At 54.6% G+C, this 17,020-nt stretch overlaps 3 protein-coding genes across 3 annotated transcripts; 1 reads left to right on the plus strand and 2 right to left on the minus strand.

Annotated features, from left to right (window-relative positions):
* Positions 1 to 4: 4 nt before the first annotated feature.
* Positions 5 to 5,926, minus strand: LOC137906627 (uncharacterized). The gene is made up of 11 exons (XM_068750914.1): positions 5,653 to 5,926; positions 5,371 to 5,419; positions 4,188 to 4,343; positions 3,509 to 3,622; positions 3,271 to 3,426; positions 2,929 to 3,047; positions 2,716 to 2,845; positions 2,503 to 2,599; positions 1,521 to 2,459; positions 1,358 to 1,401; positions 5 to 730 (listed from the first exon to the last, which is right to left on the minus strand). The coding sequence occupies exons 1-11, from the start codon at positions 5,733 to 5,735 to the stop codon at positions 674 to 676; spliced, it is 1,944 nt and encodes a 647-aa protein (XP_068607015.1). The 5' UTR covers positions 5,736 to 5,926; the 3' UTR covers positions 5 to 673.
* Positions 5,927 to 8,486: 2,560 nt separating this feature from the next.
* On the plus strand, positions 8,487 to 11,651 carry exosc1 (exosome component 1). The gene is made up of 8 exons (XM_068750846.1): positions 8,487 to 8,541; positions 8,624 to 8,742; positions 8,981 to 9,055; positions 10,531 to 10,619; positions 10,699 to 10,732; positions 10,808 to 10,858; positions 10,981 to 11,065; positions 11,184 to 11,651. The coding sequence occupies exons 1-8, from the start codon at positions 8,514 to 8,516 to the stop codon at positions 11,288 to 11,290; spliced, it is 588 nt and encodes a 195-aa protein (XP_068606947.1). The 5' UTR covers positions 8,487 to 8,513; the 3' UTR covers positions 11,291 to 11,651.
* Positions 11,652 to 11,678: 27 nt separating this feature from the next.
* knop1 (lysine-rich nucleolar protein 1) lies at positions 11,679 to 16,100 on the minus strand. Its single transcript, XM_068750847.1, has 4 exons — positions 16,083 to 16,100; positions 14,262 to 15,099; positions 12,651 to 12,710; positions 11,679 to 12,240 (listed from the first exon to the last, which is right to left on the minus strand). Exons 2-4 carry the CDS (start codon positions 15,039 to 15,041, stop codon positions 11,935 to 11,937), a joined length of 1,146 nt encoding a protein of 381 aa, XP_068606948.1. The 5' UTR covers positions 15,042 to 15,099; positions 16,083 to 16,100; the 3' UTR covers positions 11,679 to 11,934.
* Between the last annotated feature and the right edge of the window lie 920 nt (positions 16,101 to 17,020).

A 17,020-nucleotide genomic window follows, 5' to 3' on the forward strand; every position in this document is an offset into this window, starting at 1 on the left:
ACACATGAATAATAATAATACACACTTGTGATACTCATTTAACTCGGTTTTTTAAACAATGCACACCGGTGATCACAAACATTGATCTGAAGCTGTAATCCTCACTTAACCTCCGATCAACTCGCATCAAAGCGAGATTGAACGACTTCACGTGTCCACTTCCTGTCCCAAGCCGTCCTGCTCGGGGCAGCCCGCCTACCCGCCGGTCCGATGGGGGCACGGTACTTCCTGGTGCGTCTCCTCCTGTCATTTGTTCTGTAAATGCTTCCTATTAGTGTTACATGTCCTAATGTTAATTAGGAGAATTATTACACCACATATAGAAGGCTGTAAATGTCAGTGATTTAATGTTACATTCAGGAGAAATGTTGATGTGACACAAAAACATTTTAAAAAAAATTGCAAAGCAATTATGGCATCAAAGACTTCTGTGGGTTTTAAACATTCAATTTAAGCATTAGAGTTTAAGAATTTATACAACCCCAAAGCACAGCTGCATCACTGAGCAGCAGAAAAAGATGAAATACATTGTGTATTTAAAAATGTCCTGGAGGGGTGTGGTCACCACACTCTGCTTCCTCCATCCTGATTGGGTGAGAAGCTCCATCAGCAGCACCAACGGTAACTTCAGAGTCTCCGGCCTCCCGTTGGGGTTTTGTTGGACCACCATGTGTTAACCCTTGTGTTGCTTCTGAGGAGGGCCGGTGAGCCCTGCAGCGTCTCCGTAGACCTGGGACAGACCAACCAGAAAGAGCCCCCGGTGCATCAACACGTAGACCCGGGACAGACCAACCAGAAATAGCCCCCGGTGCATCAACACGTAGACCCGGGACAGACCAACCAGAAATAGCCCCCGGTGCATCAACACGTAGACCCGGGACAGACCAACCAGAAATAGCCCCCGGTGCATCAACACGTAGACCCGGGACAGACCAACCAGAAATAGCCCCCGGTGCATCAACACGTAGACCCGGGACAGACCAACCAGAAATAGCCCCCGGTGCATCAACACGTAGACCCGGGACAGACCAACCAGAAATAGCCCCCGGTGCATCAACACGTAGACCCGGGGCAGACCAACCAGAAATAGCCCCCGGTGCATCAACACGTAGACCCGGGACAGACCAACCAGAAATAGCCCCCGGTGCATAAACACGTAGACCCGGGACAGGTCAGGTGAACGCTCAGACTAACATGCGGTCTTTGACACCACAGATGATTTAAAATGTCTTCACAAGGGTTAAAATAGCACTTCCATAATCAATGTATTTGGCATGTCTTAAATCGATCAGAAACCACGATGGGACACGGTAAGAACTACATGTAGAACGTCTCTACTGTATATTTCTCTAAATACCTGAAAGGACACGGCTCTGGACGCCGTCCTGCTACTCTGTCCCTCTGTACGGACTCAGGCACAGGAAAAGAGACGTCAGAGAACTTCCTGCTGCTGCAAACCCTGGAAGACAAGACGCATGAAACTCATCTCTCAATTGTCCTTTTGGGAAGCATGTCCTTACCTTTGTGGGGCGAGACGCCCGGCAGCTCCTCGTGGGTGTGGCTTGTAAATGGGTGTGGACTGTTGCGGGTCGGCGATCTCGGTGCATTCAGGACCGGCCCAGCTCGGGCGGGGGCCGAGAGCCGTGTCTCCAGATCAGTAGTTCTGCTTCTGGAACCCGATCGATGACGGGTCTGTGAATAATCTGGTTTCGACCGGATACACGGGAGAGGAGCAGCAAACAGACCGAGCCAGGGGCGGGCCGGGGGCGGCCCGGGGGCGGGACAGGAAGATTGGACCGACTGCTGATGAGGACGAGTGTCCGCAGGCTGCAGCTCGTCAGTGACACAAAGCGGATCATTAAAGGCCCTTTTCAGGGGGTCTGAACCATCGCTGCGTCCCGCTGTGCCCCCAGGGACGGACTGCGTCTCCCCGGGGGCACAGCGCCTCTCAGTGGTAGAATCAGACTCGATGCGACTTCCGGAAGGTTCAACAGGAACAGCTGCTGAGAAAGCCAAAGAGCGTGCCTGCGAGTCGGATGCCTGACCTGGGACACGGGACTTGAACCTTTTCGGGTGCTGGGGAGCAGATGTCTGACCTGGGACACGGGACTTGAACCTTTTCGGGTGCTGGGGAGCAGATGTCTGACGTGGGACACGGGACTTGAACCTTTTCGGGTGCTGGGGAGCAGATGTCTGACCTGGGACACGGGACTTGAACCTTTTCGGGTGCTGGGAAGCAGATGTCTGACGTGGAGGTCTTGACACAACGCGAGCATCTTCTCTTCCACAGTTCACTGAACTCGCACCACCCAGAACGGCTTCGGGCGGTCCCGGTTCATTCCCGCCGCGGTTCCTGTGATCCCCGGAGACAAGGTGACGATTCGGGCAGACCTTTGAGCTCGGGCCGGCGAACACCTGGACGGATGACAGGCGCGCTTCATTTCTGGCGTTTACCACACCTGAGCTTTCTGATCTTGCCAGAGGACTGGTGACCCCTCCCACGCTTGTTTTTGGGGTACTGGTTGCGGTTTGAGCAGTAGAAGGCGTATTTGTGCGGCTCAAGGTCGTATTTGTGCGGCTCAAGGTCGTACCTACAGACCTGAGAACAGCGTCGGCATCAGAAGTGAAATGAGGGTAAGGGGGGGGGGCACACTGCTCAGTTCCTGGGGCTGTTAAGAACGGGCTGCACTGCTGACGTCCAACGGAATAACAAACTGGATCCACATCTTCAAGGTCAGCGGAGGGCGAGCCGTGAGGCCGGGCGACGCCCGCCCCCTCTGCATGAGTCGCCCCGCCTCCGGCTGCAGACGGGGCTTCGGTCTCTGCGCTGTTGTAAAAGCTGAACCTAAAACACAGAAGCGCGTAACGTCACGCTGCAGCTGCAACATTTACTCTGCTGCACAGACAACGGAGAAGCCACGCCTGCACCTGGGGGACCGCAGGAACCCTTCAGGTGCGTCGGACCCGCCCGCCTTTGCCGGCTGTTCTGGGCACGCCTCCTCAGCTTTCTGTCTGACTTCGTGACACGCCTTCTCGCGCTCCATTTCCTGCAGGGAGAAACGAAGCATCGTCCATATATGGGCAACGATTGACGCCTTCATGACCGCTCGCTGCATACGCACCTTATCCAACAGCTGAGTCGTGACATCATCAAGCGGCTCGTGGGAAAACCTGCAAGCGGCTGCTTGTGAACATCTCTGTGTCCGATGGAAGAACTTGCAGGGAAACGACTGTTGGGCCGAGTAAAGGAAGCGTTGGACATTCTGTGACTAACTGCTGCCGCAGCAGGAGGGGGTGGAGCTTCAGGATATTGTGCATGTATGGGCAGCGCCCGCCTTTCATGCAGTGTCCCTGGACATAGAACTTGCAGAGTTCTTTGATGAGATCATTAGAACCTTGAGCGTGTTCCAGTTGGCAGTCGTCACCCTGCAGATACAGAAAAGAGAAGAAACAAAATGATCAGGCGTTCTCTCGTCTGCTCGAGTCGGGAGTCCAGGAAGCAACCTGCCTTGATGCACCTCCCCCACAGGAAGTGCCGACAAAGTAGCCGCCCATCCACCAGAAAAGCATTCTGGTCCATAAACTCCTGAGTCATGGCCCTCGAACATCTCCTCTGGCAGTCCTACGAGAAGAGACAAGCACAGCAGGAGGGTGGACAGGGTGAAGGGGACACCCGGGGGACACTCGGGGGACACCCGGGGGACAAAAACACCGTCACATCCTGGATTCTGGATCACTTTGAACGTTTCATTAACAGTCAGTGGAGCTTCAAAATGTCCGTCGACTGTTAATGGAATATGACAGTCATGTAGGGGGGGGGGGGGGGGGGGTATAAAGACACCCAGAACCATCTAGAACCTTCTGGTGCTGACCCAGATCACCGTGTGGACGGTGTAGATCCGGCTAGGAGGGGGCCGAGCTGCTTGGGGGAGGTCTGTGCTTAGCTGTTGATTTTGAATAAACACTTAAAAGACTCATCAGTTACAGTTTGAGTTACATGAAACAGAACCAGAACTACTGATCCATCAAGTCTGGGGCGACAAGCTCCCGACATGTCCAGAACCGAGTACCAAACATATCAGCGTCAGAGCAGGGGATTGTGGGTATGCTGAGGAGATGATCACACGTATTGATCCGCAGGTGTCCTTTGAACTGCAGCAGACGGAGGCTGCGAGCGTCTCGCTTACCGTTTCACCGCTTCGGTGGCGCCCCCCTCTGGCAGCGGTCCTGCCTCTCCGCTCTCCCGGTGTGCGATCTGGAGCTCGGTAGGAGCCACCGTGACGGCTAGGCTTCGGCGTGGAGGCGGGGCCAGTTCTGCTCGCTCGGGCCTCGTGACGGCGCTTCTGTGGGAAACAGGAAACGACATGAAGTGAAGAAGCAAAACGACGAGTTACAGTTTACACCACCGACAAAGAGGGGAGCCCCCCGGAGGACGCCCACAGAACTACCGTCTAAAACGCAGCAGGAACAGGAAATGGTTCGCGTCAGCCACGAATGTTTTCAGGTCAAGCCTCGGGGGAGACGTACGACTCGCTTCACCGAGACTCGACCCCCCCGATGGTCCGTCTGCAGGTAGAAGGCGTTCTCACACCTGCCCCGAGCAGACAGACGACCTGGGTCTAGTCTGGACCCGGACCGAACGAAAGAGGAGCCGACTGGAACAAGGAAGACGTCAAAGCGTCCAGAACCAAAGAGAAGGAGCAACGCAGCAAACTGGACTCAGCGCCGGACCGCATCACGGACCCCAACCAGAGCCCGGTGGGACCCCAACCAGAGCCCGGTGGGACCCCGACCAGAGCCCGGTGGGACCCCGACCAGAGCCCGGTGGGACCCCAACCAGAGCCCGGTGGGACCCCAACCAGAGCCCGGTGGGACCCCGTCCCCCGGTGGGACTCGGTCCCCCGGTGGGACCCCGAAACCCGGTGGGACCCCGTCCCCCGGTGGGACCCCGAAACCCGGTGGGACCCCGTCCCCCGGTGGGACTCGGTCCCCCGGTGGGACCCCGAACCCCGGTGGGACCCGGTCCCCGGTGGGATTCGGTCCCCGGTGGGACCCCATCCCCCGATGGAGTTCACGAAGAAACGAGAAATGAAACCGAAGTCTTTGATGTTCGGGGGCCTGAAGACGGCTGGAGCCGGCGTGATGAAGAGTCCAGTTTGTCCATTCTGGGAACTGCAGCTGTTCTAAAATCCAGATGTGGAGTCATTCTGTGGAACGCCTGTCATCAGGTTTATACAACATCAAACACATGAAAGAGAAACTCCATCAGGCTGTCCACACGACACGCTGTTACCGTGATCCGACGTGAGACATGAGACCTGAGACACGGAGACACGGAGACATGGAGACAGGTAAACGGCTCTAGCTCACCTTTTTAGGGAGACGCATTTGATCAACGTGGATCTTTGCAGTGTTGCTCCTAAAAATAAACAAAGCCCAATGAGAACCTTTTCAGGAGAACGTCCCGGCCGGACACCAGCGTCCCCCGCCGGACACCGGCGTCCCCCGCCGGACACCGGCGTCCCCCGCCGGACACCGGCGTCCCCCGCCGGACACCAGCGTCCCCCGCCGGACAGCGTCCCCCGCCGGACACCGGCGTCCCCGGCCGGGACACCGGCGTCCCGGCCGGGGACGCCGGTGTCCCTGGAATACCTGCGCGTCGGGGCCGGCGGCCCGCTGCTCCGAGCATCTTCTCCGGAACCAGGAAGCCTCGTGAACAGATTTGAGAAGTCCATTTAGTCCTATCAGAACTGCTTCCTCTGACGAGTCAAAGCTAACTCGGAACCCCCCGCGCACACACACGCACACGCACACGCACACGCACGCGGTCTTCTCAGCGTGTCATTTTCACGTCGTGCTTTCTCCGGGGCTAACGTGCAGACATTGAGTCATCCTCCACTGAGACACATTTCCGGTACCGGTGAACCGTGAAAGGTTCGGTCCGTCCGCTGCTCTGCCAAACAAACTACAACTAAAGTAGCTGAGCCTTCGGCGCAGGCCGATGACGCAGGACGAGCCAGGATGACGACTCTTATTCTGCGCCTCACTGAATTTTCAGCAGTCTCGACTCACCGACGGGCCGCACTGCCCCCTACCGGCCGTTAAATCTTCTTTCTTCTTGTCCCCTGAGGGGTCGCCACAGCAACCCAACGTTCTCCACTTCACCCTGTCCTTTGCATCGTCCTCCCCAACACCAGCCACTCTCATGTCCTCCCTCACTACGTCCATGTCTCTTCTCCTGGGTCGTCCTCTAGTCCTGTCCTTTGCATCGTCCTCCCCAACACCAGCCACTCTCATGTCCTCCCTCACTACGTCCATGTCTCTTCTCCTGGGTCGTCCTCTAGTCCTGTCCTTTGCATCGTCCTCCCCAACACCAGCCACTCTCATGTCCTCCCTCACTACGTCCATGTCTCTTCTCCTGGGTCGTCCTCTAGTCCTGTCCTTTGCATCGTCCTCCCCAACACCAGCCACTCTCATGTCCTCCCTCACTACGTCCATGTCTCTTCTCCTGGGTCGTCCTCTAGTCCCGTCCTTTGCATCGTCCTCCCCAACACCAGCCACTCTCATGTCCTCCCTCACTACGTCCATGTCTCTTCTCCTGGGTCGTCTTCTAGTCCTGTCCTTTGCATCGTCCTCCCCAACACCAGCCACTCTCATGTCCTCCCTCACTACGTCCATTTGTCTTCTCCTTCTGCTCAAACCCAAACGGGAGCCGGCCTGTACCCGAACCCAAACGGGAGCCGGCCTGGACCCGAACCCAAACGGGAGCCGGCCTGGACCCGAACCCAAACGGGAGCCGGCCTGGACCCGAACCCAAACGGGAGCCGACCTGGACCCGAACCCAAACGGGAGCCGGCCTGGACCCGAACCCAAACGGGAGCCGACCTGGACCCGAACCCAAACGGGAGCCGGCCTGGACCCGAACCCAAACGGGAGCCGGCCTGGACCCGAACCCAAACTTTAAAGCCCACAGCAGTAAAACAGGGTGATGTGTTCGCCGCTGCTCATTTGTTTGTTGTGGGATTGTCTAACCATCATGTGGTGAAATGTTGAATTGTGTGTAAAGTGTTCTGTATTTACATTTCTCACTATGATCCATGTGGTTCTAGAGGAATTGGTTCTAACAGTGTGCATTATTAGAATGGTGACACTGCAGGAGATTAAACATGCTGGATAAACACAACCCGGTGAGAGCCTAGATGTAGTACGGGCGGTTGGGAGGGTCGTCCTACGATCAAGAGGTTGGCGGTTCGATTCCCGGCTCAGGCACGTGTGTTGTTGTGTCCAAGACACTTCACCCATGTTGCCTGGGCTACGCTTAGAAAGTGTAACTGCTGTAAACCAAACTGCCCTCCGGGGGACAAATCAATAAAAAGTATTTAGATGATGAACATATTTATTAGACAGAGTGTTAGAGTACAAGTACAGTCAAAGAGTAGCATGTATTACAGTACAAGTACAGTCAAACAGTAGCATGTATTACAGTACAAGTACAGTCAAAGAGTAGCATGTATTACAGTACAAGTACAGTCAAAGAGTAGCATGTATTACAGTACAGTATAGTCGAACGTGGGAGCATTTCTAAAAAGCCCTTGCGGTCTTGTTTCTGTTGAAAGTTATTAGTACATTTAACAATACAAATACAAATAAAAATAAAACCAATATTAAATTACTCATTGATGCAGAATAACATTAGAAAACTAAAAATAATTTTACACCACAGATGCAAACTAACAATAAATTTAAAATAAATCACACCACAGATGCAAAATGACAATGAATGACAATAAATTACATAAATTACAATAAATTACAATAAATTACCAAGACACTTAATATGTGCAACGTAGGTGGACAAAAAAAAAGGGGGGGGGGGGGGTTTGATCTGGAGAGAGTCGTGATGACTATCTCCGTTTCTGTCCCCCTAAAAGGTGTATTTTTAGGGCCTTTTTGAAGGAGGCCAAAGAGGTGCATGTTTTGAGGGCAGGAGTCAAACAGTTCCACCCTTAGGGGGCAGTATTGTAAAAAGATGATTTACCCATGTTAGTCCTATAGGAGGGGGTAATCAGGTTGTTGTTTGAGCTCCCTCTAGTGTTGTGGCTGTGGGTGTCACTAAATCTGTGGAGGTGTTTATTCAGGTATGCAGGGATTGAGGGGACTGAGGGCAGAGCTGCATTGGCTATTTTAAATGCCAATCCCATTTTGAGTTGTTTAACCCTGTCTTCTACCCTGAGCCATTTTAGGCTAGCAAAATGTCTCAGGGTAGAAGACAGGGTTAAACAACTTAGTATTTGATTTAGTATTTAGTATGATTTAGTATTTATTTAGTACGCGTTCATGTGCTCCCTTCCCGTCACGTTTTGTAACGTCATTACGTAACACGTGCGCCTCAACCAACATGGCGCACCAACCCGTCCTTGTTTTACTTCCGCTCAGCGTCAGACCGGCCAATCAGAAACCACGTCTATGATTGGTTCGGGCCAATCAGCTGACGAGCTGCTCTTCTCGGAAACATGTCGCCCGTGAAGCTGTGCGTTCCAGGTGAGGACCGTTCTGTCTTCTCGTTGTGTTGTCCCCCATCCGGTGGATGACGTCACCGCGCTGTCCTCCCCGGTGTCTCCAGGTGAGAAGCTGTGCAGCGCGGAGGGCTGGACTCCGGGCGCGGGGGTGTACCTGCGGCACGGACACGTTTACTCCGCGCTGGCAGGCTACGTGCTGAGGAAGAACGAGAAGGAGGAGCAGGTAGGCGCGTCGGTCCACGCGTCGGTCCACCTGGTCCGCGCGTCGGTCCGCGCGTCGGTCCGCGCGTCGGTCCACCTGGTCCGCGCGTCGGTCCGCGCGTCGGTCCACCTGGTCCGCGCGTCGGTCCGCGCGTCGGTCCGCGCGTCGGTCCACCTGGTCCGCGCGTCGGTCCACCTGGTCCGCGCGTCGGTCCGCGCGTCGGCGGGCCCCGGACTGAACTGGTTCTGTCTCCTCCCAGCTCGCGGTGATCTCAGTGGTCAGAGAAACGGAAACACAAATGCTGCCCAACGTGGGAGCCGTGGTCACCTGTAAGGTAAGACGCTGGTGTTGGACCACCGGACCGCGGCCCGGTACCGGTACCGGTACCGGTCCATGAGGCGTTCGTTACCGGGCCATAAAGAAAGAACAACTCATGTATACAATTTCCATTGTATCGATTGTTAGCGTCTAAAATGTATTTTATTTTGAAAAACGACCGGATTTACTCCAAACAGTCGTCCTTAGAGGACATGTTCCTGCAGACGTCTCTCCACAGTCGTCCTTAGAGGACATGTACCTGCAGACGTCTCTCCAGTCGTCCTTAGAGGACATGTACCTGCAGACGTCTCTCCAGTCGTCCTTGGAGGACATGTACCTGCAGACGTCTCTCCACAGTCGTCCTTAGAGGACATGTACCTGCAGACGTCTCTCCACAGTCGTCCTTAGAGGACATGTACCTGCAGACGTCTCTCCACAGTCGTCCTTAGAGGACATGTGCCTGCAGACGTCTCTCCAGTCGTCCTTAGAGGACATGTACCTGCAGACGTCTCTCCACAGTCGTCCTTAGAGGACATGTACCTGCAGACGTCTCTCCAGTCGTCCTTAGAGGACATGTACCTGCAGACGTCTCTCCAGTCGTCCTTAGAGGACATGTACCTGCAGACGTCTCTCCAGTCGTCCTTAGAGGACATGTACCTGCAGACGTCTCTCCAGTCGTCCTTAGAGGACATGTACCTGCAGACGTCTCTCCAGTCGTCCTTAGAGGACATGTTCCTGCAGACGTCTCTCCAGTCGTCCTTAGAGGACATGTACCTGCAGACGTCTCTCCAGTCGTCCTTAGAGGACATGTACCTGCAGACGTCTCTCCAGTCGTCCTTAGAGGACATGTACCTGCAGACGTCTCTCCAGTCGTCCTTAGAGGACATGTACCTGCAGACGTCTCTCCAGTCGTCCTTAGAGGACATGTACCTGCAGACGTCTCTCCACAGTCGTCCTTAGAGGACATGTACCTGCAGACGTCTCTCCACAGTCGTCCTTAGAGGACATGTACCTGCAGACGTCTCTCCAGTCGTCCTTAGAGGACATGTACCTGCAGACGTCTCTCCAGTCGTCCTTAGAGGACATGTACCTGCAGACGTCTCTCCACAGTCGTCCTTAGAGGACATGTACCTGCAGACGTCTCTCCACAGTCGTCCTTAGAGGACATGTACCTGCAGACGTCTCTCCAGTCGTCCTTGGAGGACATGTACCTGCAGACGTCTCTCCACAGTCGTCCTTAGAGGACATGTACCTGCAGACGTCTCTCCACAGTTGTCCTTAGAGGACATGTACCTGCAGACGTCTCTCCAGTCGTCCTTGGAGGACATGTACCTGCAGACGTCTCTCCACAGTCGTCCTTAGAGGACATGTACCTGCAGACGTCTCTCCACAGTCGTCCTTAGAGGACATGTACCTGCAGACGTCTCTCCAGTCGTCCTTGGAGGACATGTACCTGCAGACGTTGAATGTTCCTGGTCTTAACTTGTTCAGGTGACCAGCATCAACCCCAGGTTCGCTAAAGTCCACATCCTATACGTGGGCTCCACCCCACTGAAGGACAGCTTCAGAGGAACCATCAGGTAAACCCCAAAGATCTGTCCCACAATGAAACGTCTCGCACCTTCATCTTCTAAACGGAGACCCGTCTTCTACTGACAGGCGAGAAGACGTGCGCATGACGGAGAAAGACAAGGTGAGTTCAGCCGGATCACCTTCACCTGATCTCCTGGTTTGAGCAGGCGGGGCTCAAGTCTTTATTTGCTAACAGGTGGAGTTGTACAAAAGCTTCCGACCGGGGGACATCGTCTTGGCCAAAGTGGTATCCTTTCCCTGCGTCCCGTCTGGAAGGCTCCGGCGGCCCCAGAATGTCTGCTTTTATTCCCGGGGGGGCTCCGGTGCAGGTGTGCAGACTGAAGGTAACCTCCTGACCTGTGATGTCAGATCTCCCTGGGCGATGTGCAGTCCAACTACCTGCTGGCAACGGCAGAGAACGAGCTGGGCGTGGTCGTGGCTCACAGCGAATCAGGTAAGCCTCATCCCTCATCGTGATGCGTTGGCTGGACACCAGGCGGGAGGACAGCGCCCCCGAGAGGCCTGGAGACACCTTGCGTGTTTGTATGACGTGGTTGTCTTTGGTCCATCAGGTGCTCAGATGGTTCCCATCAGCTGGTGTGAGATGCAGTGCCCACGGACGCACGTCAAAGAGCTCCGAAAAGTGGCTCGAGTGCAGCCGGAGTACCTGCAGGCCTGAAGCCCCCCCACCGTCGCCATGGCGCCGCCCGTCTCCTGGGAAACAGGAAATCAGCAGCTTCTTCTCAATTCTTGTCTGACTGTCTTTAAACAGACTCCGTCTTCAAGCCGCCCCCCCCAAAGACAAACGGGACTGCCCCCATTCTTACTAATGAGACCCTGAAGTCGGAGGTTTTGATTGGTCAGCCACCAGGTGCGTTTTGCAGTGACCTCCTGAGCAGCATGAGCAGAAAGACGTTTTACTCTCATTCCCTACCGCCTCCGGCTGGAGGCGGGGCTGGAGGCGGAGCCGGAAGAGGCAACAGTTCAAACAGTTCTCATCTGGTTTTTACGAGACTGAAATAAAGTGACTCTTAACAGGAATGGATCTAATCGTCTTCTGTGTTCAGTAATTTACGTTTATTCTCAGCTGCTCCGTCCTTCAAAAGGCGGGAGATCAGACCATGACCCAAACGAATAGCGCCACCTTCAGTCGTAGGATGGAGTCGGTGCAGAAATAAAATGCATGGAATCGGAACCTGCTAATGAAAATGAAGCTGAGACTATAGCTGCCTTTAATAGGAAGAAACCTCCAGCAGATCCCAGACTCAAGGGGGAGGAGCTTCTGCTCCAACTCAGCTGGTGGGACAGTTCAGACACGCACACTCAGTCATCGAAGCGAACTGATCGGCAGGCACTGATGTCGATGGAGAACTTCTTAGTGGGGGGTGCGGTAAACCCCAGTCCAGTGCCCCTGTTCCCGAAGTCTGACCTGCGTGACTGGGCGCGGTCAAACTCCCCCTGAAGTCCTCGCTGCAGCAGCTGCTGTGCTTGCAGTCCCGGCGCCATGTTGGCTCTTCCAGCGTTCCCAGCAGCCGGCTGGAAACGCTTGTTGAACCCGCCCATCAACCGGAGGAACTTCTGCCGCTGCTCGGAGCTGCCAAACTGGGCCGTGGTCCACTGGCCGAACCCCTGGGGAGCAGAGGCCGTTAGAACAAATCACTGTAATCCTCAAGGCTGAGGTCACTTCCTGTGGCTTCAGGAGCCTTGCCTGACTAGATAATAGTCTGTACTAGAGACTAGGGGTGTGGAGTTTAGCTCTGCCTCTCTGATGACAGGCGACCTGGAGCGGCGGTGGTTCTGCTGTTACCTGGAACTTCTTTATCTTCTTCTTCGTTAGGTGAAAGCTAATAGTACCGACTGTTTCAGGTTGAGTGCCTTAAACAGTCACAGAAGTCCAGACGTGACCTCTCAGGGGGATCGTTTACAAAAGGCTCCTTCAGCTTAGATGAAGGGCATCATTTCCCCTGTTCGAGCCATTATGCTAAGCTAGGCTAACAGGCTCTTTCTGTAGCACTCAGACCATAGAGAGCTGTCCTCACCTGGTTGGTGGAGAGTTCATCGGTGGTTTCAGACTTCTTCACCTCCACCGGGAGAAACTCCTAACCCACAAACAATATTCAATTCAGAGACAAAAGAACAGTGAACAGCATCAGAGCTAGCTAGCCGGGGCGTACTTCACAGAGCTAGCTAGCCGGGGCGTACCTCACAGAGCTAGCTAGCCGGGGCGTACCTCACAGAGCTAGCTAGCCGGGGCGTACCTCACAGAGCTAGCTAGCCGGGGCGTACCTCACAGAGCTAGCTAGCCGGGGCGTACCTCACAGAGCTAGCTAGCCGGGGCGTACCTCACAGAGCTAGCTAGCCGGGGCGTACCTCACAGAGCTAGCTAGCCGGGGCGTACCTCACAGAGCTAGCTAGCTTGGGCGTACCTCACAGAGCTAGCTAGCCGGGACGTACCTCACAGAGCTAGCTAGCTTGGGCGTACCTCACAGAGCTAGCTAGCCGGGGCGTACCTCCCAGAGCTAGCTAGCCGGGGCGTACCTCACAGAGCTAGCTAGCCTGGGCGTACCTCACAGAGCGAGCTAGCCGGGGCGTACCTCACAGAGCTAGCTAGCTTGGGCGTACCTCACAGAGCTAGCTAGCCGGGGCGTACCTCACAGAGCTAGCTAGCTTGGGCGTACCTCACAGAGCTAGCTAGCCGGGGCGTACCTCACAGAGCTAGCTGGCCGGGGCGTACCTCACAGAGCTAGCTAGCCGGGGCGTACCTCACAGAGCTAGCTAGCCGGGGCGTACCTCACAGAGCTAGCTAGCCGGGGCGTACCTCACAGAGCTAGCTAGCCTGGGCGTACCTCACAGAGCTAGCTAGCCGGGGCGTACCTCACAGAGCTAGCTAGCCGGGGCGTACCTCACAGAGCTAGCTAGCCGGGACGTACCTCACAGAGCTAGCTAGCCGGGACGTACCTCACAGAGCTAGCTAGCCGGGACGTACCTCACAGAGCTAGCTAGCCGGGGCGTACCTCACAGAGCTAGCGAGCCGGGGCGTACCTCAGGTTCTCCACCGTTCCCGTCACCTGCTGCCCTACCTGTGTGTGCTCCTCGTCAACAATGCCTACCTGTGTGTGCTCCTCCCCCTGGCCTACCTGTGTGTGCTCCTCGTCAACAATGCCTACCTGTGTGTGCTCCTCCCCCTGGCCTACCTGTGTGTGCTCCTCGTCAACAATGCCTACCTGTGTGTGCTCCTCCTCCTGGCCTACCTGTGTGTGCTCCTCGTCAACAATGCCTACCTGTGTGTGCTCCTCCCCCTGGCCTACCTGTGTGTGCTCCTCCTCCTCCTGCCCTACCTGTGTGTGCTCCTCCTCCTGGCCTACCTGTGTGTGCTCCTCCCCCTGGCCTACCTGTGTGTCCTCCTCCTCCTCCTCCCCTACCTGTGTGTGCTCCTCCTCCTGGCCTACCTGTGTGTGCTCCTCCTCCTCCTGCCCTACCTGTGTGTGCTCCTCCTCCTGCCCTACCTGTGTGTGCTCCTCCTCCTGGCCTACCTGTGTGTGCTCCTCCTCCTCCTCCCCTACCTGTGTGTGCTCCTCCTCCTGGCCTACCTGTGTGTGCTCCTCCTCCTCCTGCCCTACCTGTGTGTGCTCCTCCTCCTCCTGCCCTACCTGTGTGTGCTCCTCCATGGAGACCTTCCTCTTCTTCGTGCCTTTTGTGCGTGAAGCTGCTTTGACAGCCATTTCCTGTTCCTGCTGCTCGTCTTCACAGCGGCGTGATGACGGCTCTTCCTCCTCTCCTTTTGACTTGTTCCGTTTCCTTTTCTTCCTCTTCGGCGCCGCCTCCTCTTCCTCCCTGGTGCTGTCTTTCATGTGATTTCCACCTTCCTCCCTTCTCCTCTTGCTCTGTTTCACCTCCCCCTCAGGTATTTGGGGTGCTGATTGATTCTGAGCTCTCCTTTTCTTTTTCTTATCCCGTAATCCCTCCATACTTTGGGGGCGTTCCTCGTCCTTCGCTTGTCCTTCAGTTCCTTCCTTCCTGTTGACTAACAAGCTCTTCTTTTCCTTCCTCGTTCTCTTTGACAGTTTCTCCTCTTCAGCTTGTCGTTCTTCCTCTAACGGAACATTTTCTGATTTAATTTGCAGATAATTATTTGTTACTTTTTTCTGCTTCCTGCGTTTCTTTTCTTTGACTGAATCCTGTGTCGTTTCCTCATCACCTTGATCTAGCTCCGCCTCCTCCATGATTCTTTTACCCTTATCATTGTTGACGTCGGAACCATCATCATCATCATCGTCATCTCTGTTTACGAGCAGGTGATCCCCTCCTTTCTTCTTCTTTGGTTCTTTCACCTCAGCTGGTTTCCCTCTGCAGCTTTTATGCAGCTCATCTCCACTCCTCGGGTTCTTTTCTTTCTTCATCACTTTCTTTTCTTCATTCGTCTTCATCATCTATTTTCTCATTGGTCACTCCACAGCAACACGGCTGTGGCTTCAACACTTCCTCTGTCTGATTATCGATCACAAACAGATCGAAGGTAATATCAGCTCCTCAAAAACTAAGCTCTGGTTCTCGTCAGAATGTGCTCAGAACAACGATCAGTGTGCACAGGTGAGCGGACGGGCGAGCGGACAGGTGAGCGGACAGGTGAGCGGACGGGCGAGCGGACAGGTGAGCGGACGGGCGAGCGGACGGGCGAGCGGACGGGCGAGCGAGCGGACGGGCGAGCGGAGGGGCGAGCGGAGGGGCGAGCGGACTGGCGAGCGGACAGGTGAGCGGACGGGCGAGCGGAGAGGTGAGCGGAGAGGTGAGCGGAGGGGCGAGCGGACGGGTGAGCGGACTGGCGAGCGGACAGGTGAGCGGACGGGCGAGCGGAGGGGCGAGCGGAGGGGCGAGCGGAGAGGTGAGCGGACGGGCGAGCGGAGGGGCGAGCGGAGGGGCGAGCGGAGAGGTGAGCGGAGAGGTGAGCCGACGGGCGAGCGGAGAGGTGAGCCGACGGGTGAGCGGAGAGGTGAGCGGAGAGGTGAGCTCGCAGCTCGTCGATGCGTCACAAAACATGCACTTTACTCACTCGGGCTGATGACAACAATTCACGTGAACGCTGGTGGCTGAGACCCGGAAGTACTCGTTTGCTGTCGGCAATGACCTTCGCGCCATAGCAACGGTCGCGCATGCGCACACACCGTGCACTCAGTAAGCACTAAATTGTGATCGGATGCACTGTGTTTATGGACCCTAAATATTGATCCGATTAGGACTTGCGTGTTCATGCATCACACTTTCGACCGGGAAAATATATTTCGACATGCACAATTTACACAAACTATACCGGAAACAGTAGAAGAAGAAGCCGTAGCGACTTCCGTTGTAAACAAAACATGGCTCCGCCCTTTCCTGCATGAAACGTCAGCGTTCTTTAGCTCGTTTTCCCGTTTGCGCTTTTACGTTCCTCCTTTAATGTCTCCGGTAACGTGTTTGTCTCAGATACTGACCGGTTCTGTCTTTCGGTCGCTCTGCTTCAGCTAGCTTCCGGGAATAGCAGCAGCGCGTTTAGCTGACGTCACAGACATGCGCAGTAAGGGCGGCTTGATCGGATCGTCAATCGGAATATAATATTGATCAGATTGCGCTTGATTGGGTCAGACTAATCCGATTTGGGTGTGTACATGAAGCATTTCTATTCAGGCCATTCATCCTGTCACCTGCTTCTGCTTTTTGGCTGCTCAATGTTTTTAAAATGTTCTAACTGTGTTTTATGGTTTTAATGATACATCAGGATACATCATGTTTTAGTGTGACTTGAAAATGTTTAATTTGATACTTTTTAATTTTTTGGTTATTTTTATTTATTTGTATTTCATATATACAGTATATATATTTAGGGTGAAAGAAGCTCTGTCCAGAGACAACGGATGAAAAATAGCCTTTTGGCTAATTCTGGCCCGTTTACAGAAATGATTATTAATGTCCCTGTCTGTTTTCTGACCTTGACTTGACCTTGCAGCCTAACTGTGGTGGGATGTCTGATTTGTGTGACCCACAGCGCGTCCAGCGTGCTGCGGATGTTTCTGATTGGGTTGTTTCCTCCCGCTGAAGCGTGTTTCTATGGTGATTGTCCTGTTTCAGCTTTGATGGCTGACTGAGCTGCGGAGTCTCAATGACCAAGCTGAATTTGGGCCCTGAATGCACCGCTGACTGGGGGGGGGGGGCTTGAGAGCCATTCAATGACCGGACAGGAAGTCGCTTAAAATGTGCACTGCTGTATTAGACACTGCAAATCACATCACAGACATTCATGTTACGCTGCCGGCTTAAGAGCGTCTCATTTAGATAATATACGAGAATAAAACTGCAATAGTGTTCAACGTCAGCGCACAAAACTCACAGAACACAAAGCAGAAGCATCTCTGAGGTGTCCATGAGTCAGCGT

This window comes from Brachionichthys hirsutus, chromosome 17 (assembly GCF_040956055.1).
Source record: "Brachionichthys hirsutus isolate HB-005 chromosome 17, CSIRO-AGI_Bhir_v1, whole genome shotgun sequence".
Lineage (NCBI taxonomy): Eukaryota > Metazoa > Chordata > Actinopteri > Lophiiformes > Brachionichthyidae > Brachionichthys > Brachionichthys hirsutus.